Raw genomic sequence first — 14,838 nt, 5'->3', positions numbered from 1 at the left:
GTAGGTTTAAGTCTTTGCCTATCCAATATACAGTGTAAAATTTGGTCCGATTGCACTTCCTAAGGCTTCCACTAGATGTCAACAGTCTTTAGAACCTTGTTTCAGGCTTCTACTGTGAAGGGGGAGAGAATAAAAGCTGTTTGAGTCAGGTATCTGGCAGAATGCCATGAGCTCAAACAGGCTAGCGCCCGTGAGAGTTAGCTGCGTTCCTTTTCCTTTCTAAAAACAAAGGAATTGTCCAGTTGGAATATTATTGAAGATTTATGTTAAAATCATCCTAAAGATTGATTCTATACATCGTTTGACATGTTTCTACGAACTGTAATATAACTTTTTTGACTTTTCGTCTGAACTAAGTGCCTGCACCTCTTGAATTTGGATTTGTGAACTAAACGTGCAAACAAAAAGGAGGTATTTGGACATAAATGATGGACTTTATCGAACAAAACAAACATTTATTGTGGAACTGGGATTCCTGGGAGTGCATTCCGATGAAGATCATCAAAGGTAAGTGAATATTTATAATGCTATTTCTGACTTCTGTTGACACCACAACATGGCGGGTATCTGTATGGCTTGTTTTGGTCTCTGAGCGCTGTACTCAGATTATTGCATAGTGTGCTTTTTCCGTAAAGCTTTTTTGAAATCTGACACAGCGGTTGCATTAAGGAGAAGTATATCTTTAAGAGCCACATTCCTTGAAAGCCTAGAGAGAATCTCCTGTTAAATACTGTTGAAGTAATATGGCTACAGGTTCATCTGCCTCACCTAAAGCCCATTCTTGTGGGAAGCTGCTATAGACCACCAAGTGCTAACAGTCAGTATCTGGATAATATCTGTGATATCAACAGAAAGGTATGCTTTCTGGGTGATTTCGATATTGACTGGCTTTCGTCAAGCTGCCCACTCAAGAAAAAGCTTCAAACTGTAACCAGTTGCTTATCCCAGTTACTAATGAGCAGGCAGCCATTAAGAAAATGACTGTAAAAACTGTTAAATCCCTGTGGATTGATGAATTGAAAAATTGTATGGCTGAGAGGGATGAGGCAAAAGGTATGACAAATAAATCTGTCAGCACAACCGATTGGCAAAAGTACTGCAAATTGAGAAATCAGGTGCCTAAATTGAATAAAAAGAAGAAACTATATTATGAAACAAAGATGCATAATATAAAGAATGATAGTAAAAAATCTTTGGAGCACCTTAAATTACATTTTGGGCAAAAAGGCAAACCCAGCTCCATCATTCATTGAATCAGATTCATCATAAAACCCACTGATATTACCAACTACTTTAATTATTGTTTTAATTGGCAAGATTAGCTAACTTAGGCATGACATGCTAGCAACAAACACTGACACTACACATCCAAGTATATCTAACCAAATTATGAAAGACGAGCATTGTCATTTTGAATTCCGAGTGTGGAAGAGGTGAAAAAATTGTTGTCTATCAACAATGACAAGTCACCGGGGTCTGACAACTTGAATGGAAAATTGAGGATAACAGTGGATGATATTGCCACTCCTATTTGCCATATCTTCAATTCAAGCCTACTAGAAAGTGTGTGCCCTCAGGCCTGGAGGGAAGCGAAAGTCATTCCACTACCTAAGAATAGTAAAGCCCCCTTTACTGGCTCAAATGTTACCAACCCTTAGTAAACTTTTGGAAATAATTGTGTTTGACCAGATACAATGCTATTTTACAGTAAACAAATTAACAGACTTTCAGCATGCTTAGAGGGAAGGCCATTCAACAAGCACAGCACTTACACGAATGACTGATTGGCTGAGAGAAATCTATGATAAAAAGATTGTGGGGGGGGGGGGGTGTTTTGTTAGACTTTAGTGAGGCTTTTGACATTATCGATCATAGTCTGCTGCTGGGAAAAAGTATGTGTTATGGCTTTAAACCCCCTGCTCTATTGTGGATAAAGAGAGCTGTCTAACAGAACACAGAGGGGGGTCTTTAATGGAAGCCTCTCCAACATAATCCAGGCAGAATCAGGAATTCCCCAAGGCAGCTGTCTCTGTTTTTTTAATTTTTACTAACAACATGCCTCTGGCTTTGAGTAAACCCAGTGTTTATGTATGCGGATGACAACACTATACACACCAGCTACTACAGCAAATGAAATGACTGCAACACTTAACAAAGAGCTGCAGTTAGTTTCAGAATGGGTGGCAAAGAATAAGTTAGTCCTAAATATTTCAACTAAAAACATTTAGGACAAATCATTCACTAAACCCTAAACTTTAACTAAATCTTATAAAGAATAATGTGGAAATTGAGCAAGTTGAGTTGACTAAACTGCTTGGATTAACCTTGGATTGTAAACTGTCATGGTCAAAACATATTGATGTTCAGTTGTGTGGTCAGGTGCCACAAGGAGGGACTTAAGAAAATTGCAATTGGCTCAGAACAGGGCAGCACGGCTGGCCCTTGGATGGATACAGAGAGCTAACATTAATAATAAGCATGTCAATCTCTACTGGCTCAAAGTGGAGGAGAAATTTACTTCATCACTAGTTGTTTTTATGCGAGGTATTGACTTGTTGAATGCACTTAGCTGTCTGTTTGAACTACTGGCACACAGCTTGGACACCCATGCATACCCCACAAGACTAGCCACCAGAGGTCTCTTCACAGTCCCCAAGTCCAGAACAGACTATGAGAGGCGCACAATACTACATAGAGCCATGCAAGCAGTAAATTTTGATTAAATAAAATATAAAAATACATCTTATGGAACAGCGGGGACTGTGAAGAGAAAAACACAGGCACAGACACATGCATACACACACACTATGTACACGTGGATTTTGTGTTGTTGAAATCGGAAGTTTACATACACCTTAGCCAAATACATTTAAACTCAGTTTTTCACAATTCCTGACATTTAATCCTAGTAAAAATTCCGTGTTTTAGGTCAGTGCGGATCACCACTTCATTTTAAGAATGTGAAATGACAGAATAATAGTAGAGTGTTTTATTTCAGCTTTTATTTATTTCATCACATAACCAGTGGGCCAGAAGTTTACATACATTCAATCAGTATTTGGTAGCTTTGCCTTTAAATTGATTAACAAACGTTTAGTGTAGCCTTCTACAAGCTTCCCACAATAGGTTGGGTGAATTTTGCCCATTCCTCCTGACAGAGCTGGTGTAACTGAGTCAGGTTTGTAGGCCTCCTTAGTCGCACACGCTTTTTCAATTCTGCCCACACATTTTCTAAAGGATTGAGGTCAGGGCTTTGTGATGGCCACTCCAATACCTTGACTTTGTTGACCTTAAGCCATTTTGCCACAACTTTGGAAGTATGCTTGGGGTCATTGTCCATTTGGAAGACCCATTTGTGACCAATATTTAACCCAGGAAGAGTAGCTGCTGCCTAATAAATACAAATGTTGGCGCTTGTGGAAGGGGGGCTAGGTTCTGCACACGTAGCTAGCTGGAGCTCGGCATCGCTGCTCATCGCGCTCCTTTGGCTTTGTTTGGGTACTTTAGCGAAGCTAATTTCTGATATCCATCATGGCAGATTAGCTGGTTAAAACTAAATAAGCTAAGTAAGGACCGAGTTTAGGAAACCCTGGGCTAACCAACTATCTAAATCTTGTCGTTATCATTGCCAGATTACAGTTGCATTCCCCTGCTCATACGTTGCATGCGTCAGCCAATGGATGCGTGTCATTGACCGCGTTGTCGGTCAGGCACCAGATTGCTATAACTATGATGCAGTTAGCTGATACGTAAAATACCTGTCCTGGCGTTGTAATATCTGGCATTCGTCAGCAACTCCTGGGCAGATGAACGCACCCTTTGTGTCTAGGGGCCTCGACCCCCCAGGTGGCCCCCATTGATTTTGTTGAGTCACGTATCGTACAGTATGAACACACATAATACATCGGCAAGGTGTGTAGAATAGCAGGAAATTAGCTTTAAAATAGCAAAATCTTCTCTGCACCAACGAGGGGTGTGAACAGTTTGGCGTCACATGGGTCACGAGGTGGGGGTTTGTTACTACGCCGATAAATGACAATATCCATCTGGAACTTTGCCATCTTGGAAATTTGTGTGACCGGACCTTCTCAAGTAGTAGTTGAGTACCCGTGGCTTAGGTAATGAATAGCACCGTCAGCTGTTTTTCAACTAACCTTTACATGGCAATACTTTCTACATTCTTGACTTGGAAGACACCGGTGTTGCTCCCATTGCTAGTTGCAGGTGGAACGTTTTGACTTAGAAAATGCTCTGTTATTACATTTTTGCTACAAATTTAATGACAGATCCTTTTCTATATTCCAACGTTCCCCCTGCAATTAGTCATGGGAGTTTAGCAAGTATCGGTGACTTTCAAATTGAGAACGAAGAAAGTGTCGCTAAGTTAAGGTTAGTCGAAAATATCCTAATTGCAGCTAAACAGCAATGCACGACCTCAGACACAAGCTTTAGCTCTGCTGCTGAGGGTCCAGTTTACATGGCATGGGGAGCTCTTGGGAACCCAAGGCCACATTGAGTATACATTGCAAAATGTTTTGCTACGGTTTATTGCGGTGTGCTCTAATGAATATGACCCAGGGGGCACAGCATGCAACGTTTCATTAAACGGAAACAATGCTGTCCTGAGCGACCAGTTGAAAAACTTTGATTATGGTGGTTTAGAGGGTGGATGTGTACATAAACCTTGGGATCATTCCGTTATATTAGTAATTCCATGAGCGTTGCAAACGGGTAACATACATATGAAGGTAGATATTGAAGAATTTACATTGAATGGTCCAAATAGGCATACAAAGCTTTTCATGTGCATTCTAATGGTAACTTAGTTGTTCGCTGCACCTGAAATATTGCCAGGTTTACAGAAACCCTTATTTCAAATACATTCTTTCTCCTTCCCTTCAGATCTCCAGAAAACCACAGTCTCTGAAGAGGTTTCCCCTGAGCAGAACCATTGTGAACAAGAATGTAGCCTCAGTCTGGAGCAGGACTCAAAACCCACACAGATTAAAGAGGAACAGGAGGAACTTATGACCAGCCATGGAGAAAAGCCATTTCAAGAGCTGAAGTATGATACTAAAGACTGTATTCATTCCTTTCAGTGTGAAAAGTGAGTATGACGAGTCCTCACATCTGAGCATAACCCGAAGTAAATAATACAAAGACCCCTCCACTGAACAGATCAAAACAGAACCTGGGGAAGAGGACTCATCAGAACTAGCCAGTGACTATAAGCCCATCTCTGCAGTAAATCCAGCCTGTTCTGCAGCTCAGGGTGAAATAGTGAAGTTATTGACTGGAATGAGAGTGAAGGACCTCTGTCAGCTTTGAAGACGCGGAAATCAAAAAGGATGCGGACAGAAAAAGTACAAAGCTCCCTTATCAGCTCTAAGGGCAGGAAATCCGTGGTGTCCCATCTGAAATCACCTATCAGGTCCAACTCTAAACAAATTACCCATATGAGGAGCCGCACAGAGGAGAAATCGCATCGCTGTCAGGATTGTGGAAAATGTTTTGCTCGAGGTGGAGACAGGAGACAAACCACATCCTTGTCATCTTTATAACAAACATTTTACCGAAAGAAGTCATCTGAAAGTGCATATGAGGGTTCATACGGGTGATAAATCATAAATAATTTCGCTGTCAGGATTGTGACAAATGTTTCACTCAGCAATCCAATCAGAATAAGCATATAATGAAATTGCATATGAGGAGTCACAGAGGGGAAGAAACCACATTACTGCTAAAATAGTAGCAAATCTTTCACCACTGGTTTCCAACTCACTCAGGGTTTGTGTCCTGTCTGAAGAAAATGCTTAGTGATGCAAGTGCATTAAACAGTCATAAGAGAATACACACTGTGGAGAGAATATGTAAATGCAGTGATTTGTGATTGATGCTTCAAAACAAATGAAACCCTAAGAGGATGCATGAAGAGAATGCACAAAACATGACTGTACCCTGTGTGGGCATCAGACAGAAGATTGAGAGGTACATGTTTCAACTTCCAAGTGGAGACACGGTTCTTGGGGGGGGGTCTGAATAAATTAATGATTCATCTCTGAGAATATTGCATGATGCCCACATAGTTGTCTAACAGAGAGATATGAGGATTTTTTTTGCAACAGGAGTCCCTGCTCATTAGTTTGACATACAGGATATTTGACTGCAGTCCTCTGTAGATGCTACTTGAACTCATCAACTCACTGCATTATTTGATGTCTGTCCTACTGACCTTGGGAAACTGGTGGGAATTAAAAATCACCTCCACTACATTCGGACGTTGGATTTTGACTCCAGTATAAAAATTAATATAAAATGTTAGCTTTGACTTGGACTCACTTGGCATATCAAAATGATGATGTGAAAAATGATGGCAGAACCTCAATGGTTAAGGAGAGATTAGTATTGGGAGATGAGAAATAAAGTTGACACTTAAAAATATTCTCCTCTTCTTTTCTAAAGTAGGTATCTAATTTTTTTAAATCTTTAAGTTTGGAATATTCTTAGAAACATTTAAATAAACATAATTGATTTTGTTTATTTGACTGGGCATGAAAACTAAAATCCATATCATGCATGGATGAGGGATTTTTATAAATAGCCAGTGGTGTAAAGTAAAAAATACTTTAAAGTACTACTATTTATATTTTTGACAACTTTTAGTTTTACTCCACTACTTTTGTAAAGAAAATAATATACTTTCTATTCTATACATTTTCCCTGACACCCAAAAGTACTCTTTACATTTTGAACGCTTAGCAGGACAGGCACATTTACCAATTCACACACTTATCAAGAGACAATCCCTGGTTATCCCTACCGCTTCTGATCTGGCAGACTCACTAAACACAAATGCTTCCTTTGTAAATTATGTCTGAGTGTGGCCCTGGCTAGCTGTAAATAAAATAAAAATATTGCTGTCTGATTTGCTTAATATAAGGACTTTGAAATTATTTATACTTTTATTTTTGATACTTAAGTATATTTAAAACCAAATACTTGGACTTTCACTCAAGTAGATTTGTACTGGGTGACTTTCACTTTAGTAATTTTCTATCTTTACTTTTACTCAAGTATGATAATTGGGTACTTTTTCCATCACTGTAAATAGCAATATGATCATGGCACACCCCACCACACCCATCAAACGGGAGCAAAGATACCCAACATACCTCATACTGTTGAAGAATGGTGCACAAGTACTTTACTTGAGTATTTATGTTTTTGACAACTTTTACTGCACTACATTCCTAAAGAAAATATGTACTTTTTACTCACATTCATTTCCTCTGACACCCAAAAGTACTTGTTACATTTAGAATTCTAAAGCAAGACAGCAAAATGGTGCAACTCATGGACTTGGATCAAGAGAACGCGCGGCCATCCCTAATGCTTCTGATCGAAATGGTGTCTGTGTTGGAGTATGCCCTTCGCTGTCCTTTAAATGTAAAAATGTTTTAATAATTGTGCCGTCCGGTTTGCTTACCTCTACATTTGCATAGGGAGTGATGTCAGACTTTCTGGCCTAGCCAGAGCCCAGCCTGGGAGGCAGTATTTAAAAGGGCCCCCGAGTGGCGCATCGGTCTAAGGCACAACATCTCAGTGCTAGAGGCGTCACTACAGATCCTGGGCTGTATCACAACCGGCCGTGATTGGGAGTTCCATAGGGCGGCGCACAATTGGCCCAGCGTCGTTTGGGTTAGGGTTTGGCTGGGATAGGCCGTCATTGTAAATACGAATTTGTTCTTAACTGACTTGCCTATTATAAATAAAGGTTAAATAAACGGTCTTGCGAATCCAACAGTTGTGGTTTCATCTCGCTGTGATATTGTCTGCCAGATTTAGCTGTCACATGAAAAATGACAATCATTTCATAGAATTGGAGCAACACCACTTTCTCTTGGTCACAGACGGACAAAAGCACTTATTGCTTAAAGTTAAAGTTGTAACGAGTCTGCACACATTTTAATGGTGTCTCTGCGCCGCTTGGAGGACGTTTAGTAGAAAATTCTCTGCTGTCAGTTATATGAAATAGTTCCAAAATTGTACTGTCACTAAGTATGTTATAACCGTAAAATAAATGATTAAAGGGGAAAGGTGTTACTATATTAAAATAATCTGTCATTTCAAGCTCACTTTTTTTTTAAATTTAAAAAAATGTTTTCATAATATTTGTACTATGTACTTGAGATTGAGTCCTCAAGTGAGTACACCTCAGCAATTTATACAACAATGTTCAAGACCTTTCTTAAACTATGCAACATGACCAGTTATTGTTTATGGCCATCATGAAAAATAATTACGTTTTGGTATGTCTATTTAGGGAGAAATATAAATGTTGACATATCATTCAACTGGTTATAAGGAATTTGAATCATAGTAAAACCAGTTATTTTTTTACTTTACTCAAGTAGTATTTTACATGGTGACTCACTTTTACTTGAATAATTGTTTACTTATTATTTCATCATTACTTTTACTCAAGTATGATAATTGGGTACTTTTTCCATCTTTGACCATTCAAACCATCGCAAAACTTTAGCCTGAATTTCCGTGGGAGATTCTCATTTGGTTTTGCTCAACTCCTGTGTGCTCTCTCTCACCCCTTTTGAAAAAGTTAAAAGGTAACCGAGAAGGTACAGTGCTATCCGGGATCCTTGGGACATCCCTACCCTAACCCTTACTCATTATGTCAACATTAATGAGGTAGGTATGTCCCAAGGATCCCAGATAGCACGGACCTATTGAAATGTAGCTATGTAGCCTCTGTTTTCTGTTTGCTAGCTAATAAGTATGTGTTTGTATGCACATGTACAGTATGTTCATATTGGTATACTTACCCATTCTACTTCCTCTTTTGTTTACCTGTTGCCAAGGAGGCCCTCCACATAAGAAGACTGGAGGCCATTGTTGGTAAGATTAACATTGTTTATGTGACCTCTACTACTTAAGTAACAGTGGTTTATACACATCTCAAAAGCAATCGTGTAGATATTGGGTAGTACTTATTTATGAGGGAATGGTAGGGACGACACAAGGATCCCAGATAGCACTACGCCTTTTCTCAATTTGACTTGCTCAACTCCTGCGTCTGCTCTCCTCCGTCCCCTCTTGCCTCCATTTGTAAAAGGTCAAATGCAATCAAGGAGAGGCGGCGAGGAGACGGAATGGGGACGAAAATGCGCTTGTATGATATAACTCACAAATTACGTTTACAGTGGTAGAACCCTGAATAAATGTGCAGTCATAAAAACACAAGTTAGTTTTGCCATTTTATCGATAACTATAAGTAGCATATTGTTTTTAAATGTGTGCAAGCTTTCCTCCGACCAAAACAAAAGCTGATTCAAAGGGTGTGTGGCAAATTTTAAAACACTTCTGTGGAGGACTCAGGATACACATGAATATCCTCGATGACAGGTGGTTATCGAGAAGGGGAGGACGTCTTCCATTTGCCTACTAATGAATTGACATCTCCTCGACCAATTATCGGTTTCCGGGTTACGGAGGAGAGATGGAGGACAGACTTTTTCCCAAATGAGAAAAAGCCTTGTGCTTCTTCGGCGGGAGGAGGTGAGGACACTCTTCCGGTCGCCTACTAACTCATTGACACTACTCGACCACATATCGGTTTCCAGGTCACGGAGGAGAGGACTGAGTCGTCGAGGAGAGGATGGTCTTTTGACCAAATGAGAATCTCCCCAAGTTTAGACAATTAGAGGCTGTCTCCACGGCAGCAGACCCTCGAGTCGACTACTGATTTATGGTCTCACGGATGGACAGCTCTGCGGCCGGGACTCCCGAAAAACGGCACTTTGATACAGCTAGGACTGGAAGTGACTTTGTAGACGGTTAGAAGAGAATTTTCGCTAACCCTAACCTAATTCTCCAAACCTGCTGCGTAAGTTCTAACTTGCTCCAAAAAAGTCACGTCCGGTTGTAGCTGTATCGAAGTGGTGTGTTTTTAGGGAATCTCCTGTGTTTACACTGGAATACATCGGTGCACTGACTTTGCGCCCTCTACTCTGTCTTTGGTACTGCAATCAATTTGAGACTCAAGGTTCACTTCTTCAATGAAGTGGGGAGAAAATTGTCCAATGGCGCAGAACAGATTTTTCCAAGTATGTTCTGACTGAGCTTCTGACTGTCATATTTCAGGCATGATTGCCATTAGAAATGTTTTATTCATCAGGAAAACCTCCATTGACCCTCCATTCATTCTATGCTTACTTGATGCCATCCAATTGCACACTGCACGGTATGACTATGGCAGAGAGGAATAAATAATGCACACACAACATGTAGAAATACTGCAGGTTTTATTTACTTGCACAGGGATCTGTGGTCTGATTCTGTCAAGGGATAATGTGCCATCTTGTATTTGCGCTAGAAAGGGCTTCATTTGGCATTGAGGGGTCCCTCAGTCTTTGAGATAGACTTGATATGGACCTTAGCCAAGCATGTCCATATCAAGTCTAAGGTCCACTTATGATTGCTGTAATGTTCACTGCTATGCATAGATCCCTTGACACAAATCACATCACTTTTTTGTTCATGAATGTTTTATCCCCCTTTTCACCTCAATTTTGTGATATCCAATTGCGATCTTGTCTCATTGCTGCAACTCTCCAACGGGCTCAGGAGAGGCGAAGGTCAGGTCATGCGTCCTCCGAAACATGACCCGCCAAACTGCGCTTCTTAACACCCGCCCGCTTAACCCGGAAGCCAGCTGCACCAATGTGTCGGAGGAAACATTGTTCAACTGATGACCGAAATCAGCCTGCAGGCACCCGGTCCGCCACAAGGAGTTGCTAGAGCGCGATGAGACAAGTAAAGCCCCTCCCCTAACCCGGACAACGCTGGGCCAACTGCGGGACTCCTGGTCACAGCTGGTTGTGACACAGCCTGGGATCCAACCCGGGTCTGTAGTGACGCCTCAAGCATTGCGATGCAGTGCCTTGCGCCACTCGTGAGGTGTTCGTTCGATTTTTAAGTGCACATACAGTATACAAGTCAAATGTTTGGACACCTTCTCATTCAAGGGTTTTTCTTTATTTTGACTATTTTGTACATTGTAGAACAAGACATCAAAACACACATATGGAATAATGTAGTAACCAAAAAAGTGTTAAACAATTCTTCAAAGTAGCTACTCTTTGCATTTATGACAGATTTTCACACTCTTGGCATTCTCTCAATGAGCTTTTCCAGCAGCCTTAAAGGAGTTCCCACATATGCTGAGCACTTGTTGGCTGCTTTTCCAACTCATCCCAAACCATCTCAATTGGGTTGAGGTCAGGTGATTGTGGAGGCTAGGTCATCTAATGCAGCACTCCATCACTCTCCTTCTTGGTAAAATAGCCCTTACACAGCTTGGAGGTGTGTTGGGTCATTATCCTGTTGAAAAACAAATGATAGTCCCACTAACCGCAAACCAGATGGGATGGCGTGTCACTGCAGAATGCTGTGGTAGCCATGCTGGTTAAGTGTGCCTTGAATTCTAAATAAATCACTGACAGTGTCACCAGCAAAGCACCATCACATCTCCTCCTCCATGCTTCACGGTGGGAACCGCGGAGATCATCCGTTCACCTACTCTGCATCTCACAAAGACAAGGCGGTTGGAACCAAAAATCTCAAATTTGGACTCATCAGACCAAAGGAGGTATTTCCACCATTGCTCGTGTTTCTTGGCCCAAGCAAGTCTCTTCTTATTGGTGTCCTTTAGTACTGGTTTCTTTTCAGCAATTTGACCATGAAGGCCTGATTCACGCAGTCTCCTCTGTTAACTCTAATGAACTTATCCTCTGCAGCAGAGGTAACTCTCTGGGTGTTATTTTCCTGTGGCGGTCCTCATGAGAGTCAGTTTCATCCTAGTGCTTGATGGTTTTTGTGACTGCATTTGAAGAAACTTTCAAAGTTCTTGACATTTTCCGGATTGACTGACCTTCATGTCTTAAAGTAATGATGGACTGTCGTTTCTCTTTGTTTATTTGAGCTGTTTTTGCCATAATATGGACTTGGTCTTTTACCAAATACGGCTATTTTCTGTATACCACCCCTACCATGTCACAACACAACTGATTGGCTCAAACACATTAAGGATAGAAATTCCACAAATTAACTTTTATCAAGGCACACCTGTTAATTGAAATGGTGACTACCTCATGAAGCTGGTTGAGAGAATGCCAAGAGTGTACAAAGCTGTCATCAAGGCAAAGGGTCGCTACTTTGAAAAATCTCAAATATAAAATATATTTTGACATGTTTAACACTTTTTTTTGGTTACTACATGATTCCATATGTGGGATCTGAGTGGCACAGCGGTCTAAGGCACTGCATCTCAGTGCAAGAGGCATCACTACAGTCCCTGGTTTGAATCCAGGCTGTATCACATCCGGCCGTGATTGGGAGCATCGTTCGGGTTTGGCCAGGGTAGGCAGTCATTGTAAATAAGAAGTTGTTCTTAACCGACTTGCCTAGTTAAATAAAGGTAAAACCTTTTTTTTTTGTTATTTCATAGTTTTGATGTCTTTACTATTATTCTACAATGTAGAAAATAGTACAAATAAAAACACTTGAATGAGTAGGTGTCCAAACTTATGACTGGTACTGTATATAAACTTCATATCACTTCTCCCCATTTCTGAAGTATCCTTTTCACATCCTTTTAAAGAACAAAAGGAAAACTGAATTGCATCAGTCAAACAGTATCATACAACACTTCCTTGAACTACAAAATTCAGTCTTGTGTGCATCAGTAATATCTTTACCACCAGTAGTCTTGAAGCAGACCCGGGTGATTTGAGGTATTTGCCTCAAAGTTCTGCACCACCAACAGCGGTTCTCTGCCATGTCAGGCGTTATGGCATCCCAGTTTGTGTCATCAAAAAAAGGGCTGGTGTCCCGTATTTAAAAAAAGAAGCCTAAACTGAATGACACTGAGTGGTGTTTCCCATGGCACACATCAGTATGATATGGTTTTAGTCAGGACAACGTCTCTGGTTGTGAGATCCTGAAATGCTTGGACTATACCCATAATATGGCATTGGGTGGATGGGGTTGGCGACAACGGTGAACATGAGGAATCTTTTTGCAAGCCTCCCAACACTTTGTGCTCTGCACAGTGTCTATCCCACTGGCTTTGCTCACACACGGACTGAGACCCAGTGCAATCCACAACAGAGAATCCTAAGTCGGAGAGGTCCTGTAAACTACTAACAAAAAAACATCCCAGTCTTTCAGCTGCCTTCACAGTTCTCGTTTGTAGTCTCTTGTAATCATGAAGAGTTTGTAAAATGACCCAAGGCCCAATACAGTGGGACATGTTGCTATGTCTTCTCTTCGCGCTCTGTTTTGCGCCGCGTAATGTTCCGAGGTTTGATCTTCAAAGACAGCTCCCACAGAGCCTCCTCTGCCAGGTGGTCGCTGAAGTCGTTGAAGAAGGAGACAATATCGTCATTGTGTTTCAGATCATAATGCCTGGGAGAGAGGGAAAACACCATCTAAACATTGCAAAAATGGTAAAAGTTCATGGAAAATATAAAATTCCAAGATAGGCCAATGAATTAACAAATTGTTACGTGAAAGAAAAGTGCGTTGAACATAAAGCTGTATGAGAGCGACAGCCAGATTGGCCACTGTATACATACACCTGCTGGAAGCGCCTCATGCTGTCCAGGATGTTGAACTGCTGCCAGCGCTTGGAGAAGTTGACCTTCCCGTTGATTTGATCAGGGTTGCCCAGATGGACAAAGGTCAAGTCCTGGAGGATAAGACCCCTGTGTGTCGTGTGAGGAAAAAAAACAATAAACAGTAAAGACGAGAAATGCAAAGTAAGCAATACAAATGGTAGACGTGCAAATCCATTTGCATCACTTGTGACAGCGAAGTGTAACACTTTAACCCAGCAAGTTGACTTACAGAACAGTAAAGTGCATACACTTTAAACCAGCAGGTTGACTTACAAATATGGTATACATGGGGGCTCCACGTCTGCCAGTGCCGCTCGGTAGACCCGGAACGACGAGGAACTGTCTATTAACGTGCAGTATTCCTCTAGGCCCTGTAAAGAGAACAGTGACAGTCGTCCATGTTAACGTCAAACAACACCAACATGTGTAGAGAGAGTTCATATTAGAGGTACCTTACAGTAACTGCTGTGAAGATTACACCTTTTTTTCTCTTCAATAAACTGATGTTTCGGAGAAATCTTTGGACATCGATTAGACCACAGTCTAACTCACCTCTGAGGTTGTTTTCTGCCACTCCAGTCTTCGGATGGGAGCTGAATCCAAGGCAGATAATATTGCCAAATATGAGTTGAAATTATTTAGCTTCCGTAAGTGCTGCAAGAGAGTGGAGGGAGACCATCTTAAAATGCACCTGAGAATTTGTTGCTTTTTCAACAAACACGCCCTAAACAACTGTTTGCTCAAGTATCCACATTTAAAAAGGAATACCTTCATTATTTTGATAAATTTGAGGAGGAGCTTTTCTCGGTCCTGGGCTTTCTCTTGCAGAATGATTATGGAGCGTACCCTGAGAGAGACACGAAGGGGGAGAGATGCATCAGTTTGTCACCACATGTTCTCCAGACCTGGCCGCTTTCCTCTCGGCGAGAGAGCAGTGAACTGAAGTGCTGCAGGGAAGAAGAGAAGCAGCGTGGTGACTAAGAGAAGATGTGAGGTGCAAACTTACCAGTAGGACATGTTGTTAAAGTGCTCTGTGAACTGTGTGAGGTTGGCACTCTTCTCCTCGTTCTGCTCCTTAGCCCAAAGCAACACCTCAGGGATCTGTCCAGAGAGAGAGACACAAATAACTACTTTTTAGGCAGAG

At 41.2% G+C, this 14,838-nt stretch overlaps 1 protein-coding gene across 2 annotated transcripts in view; it reads right to left on the bottom strand.

The window, feature by feature from the left end:
* Positions 1-12,532: 12,532 nt before the first annotated feature.
* The window catches only part of rapgef1a (Rap guanine nucleotide exchange factor (GEF) 1a), a 45,094-nt gene continuing 42,788 nt past the window's right edge, over positions 12,533-14,838 (bottom strand). The window contains exons 19-24 of one of the 2 annotated variants that reach the window (XM_038995439.1): positions 14,701-14,795; positions 14,463-14,541; positions 14,247-14,348; positions 13,968-14,065; positions 13,653-13,781; positions 12,533-13,482 (exon numbers count right to left, since the gene is read on the bottom strand). In XM_038995439.1, the coding sequence (XP_038851367.1) occupies positions 13,332-13,482; positions 13,653-13,781; positions 13,968-14,065; positions 14,247-14,348; positions 14,463-14,541; positions 14,701-14,795 (654 nt within the window). In that variant the 3' untranslated portion in view covers positions 12,533-13,331. Of the gene's footprint in view, positions 13,483-13,652; positions 13,782-13,967; positions 14,066-14,246; positions 14,349-14,462; positions 14,796-14,838 lie in introns of those variants that run through there. The other variant, XR_005477101.1, reaches the window with a different exon arrangement.

This window comes from Salvelinus namaycush, chromosome 1 (genome assembly GCF_016432855.1).
Source record: "Salvelinus namaycush isolate Seneca chromosome 1, SaNama_1.0, whole genome shotgun sequence".
NCBI classification, from domain to species: Eukaryota; Metazoa; Chordata; class Actinopteri; order Salmoniformes; family Salmonidae; genus Salvelinus; species Salvelinus namaycush.
Note: the sequence above shows the minus strand (reverse complement) of the source record. Positions and strands in the feature narration are given on the sequence as shown.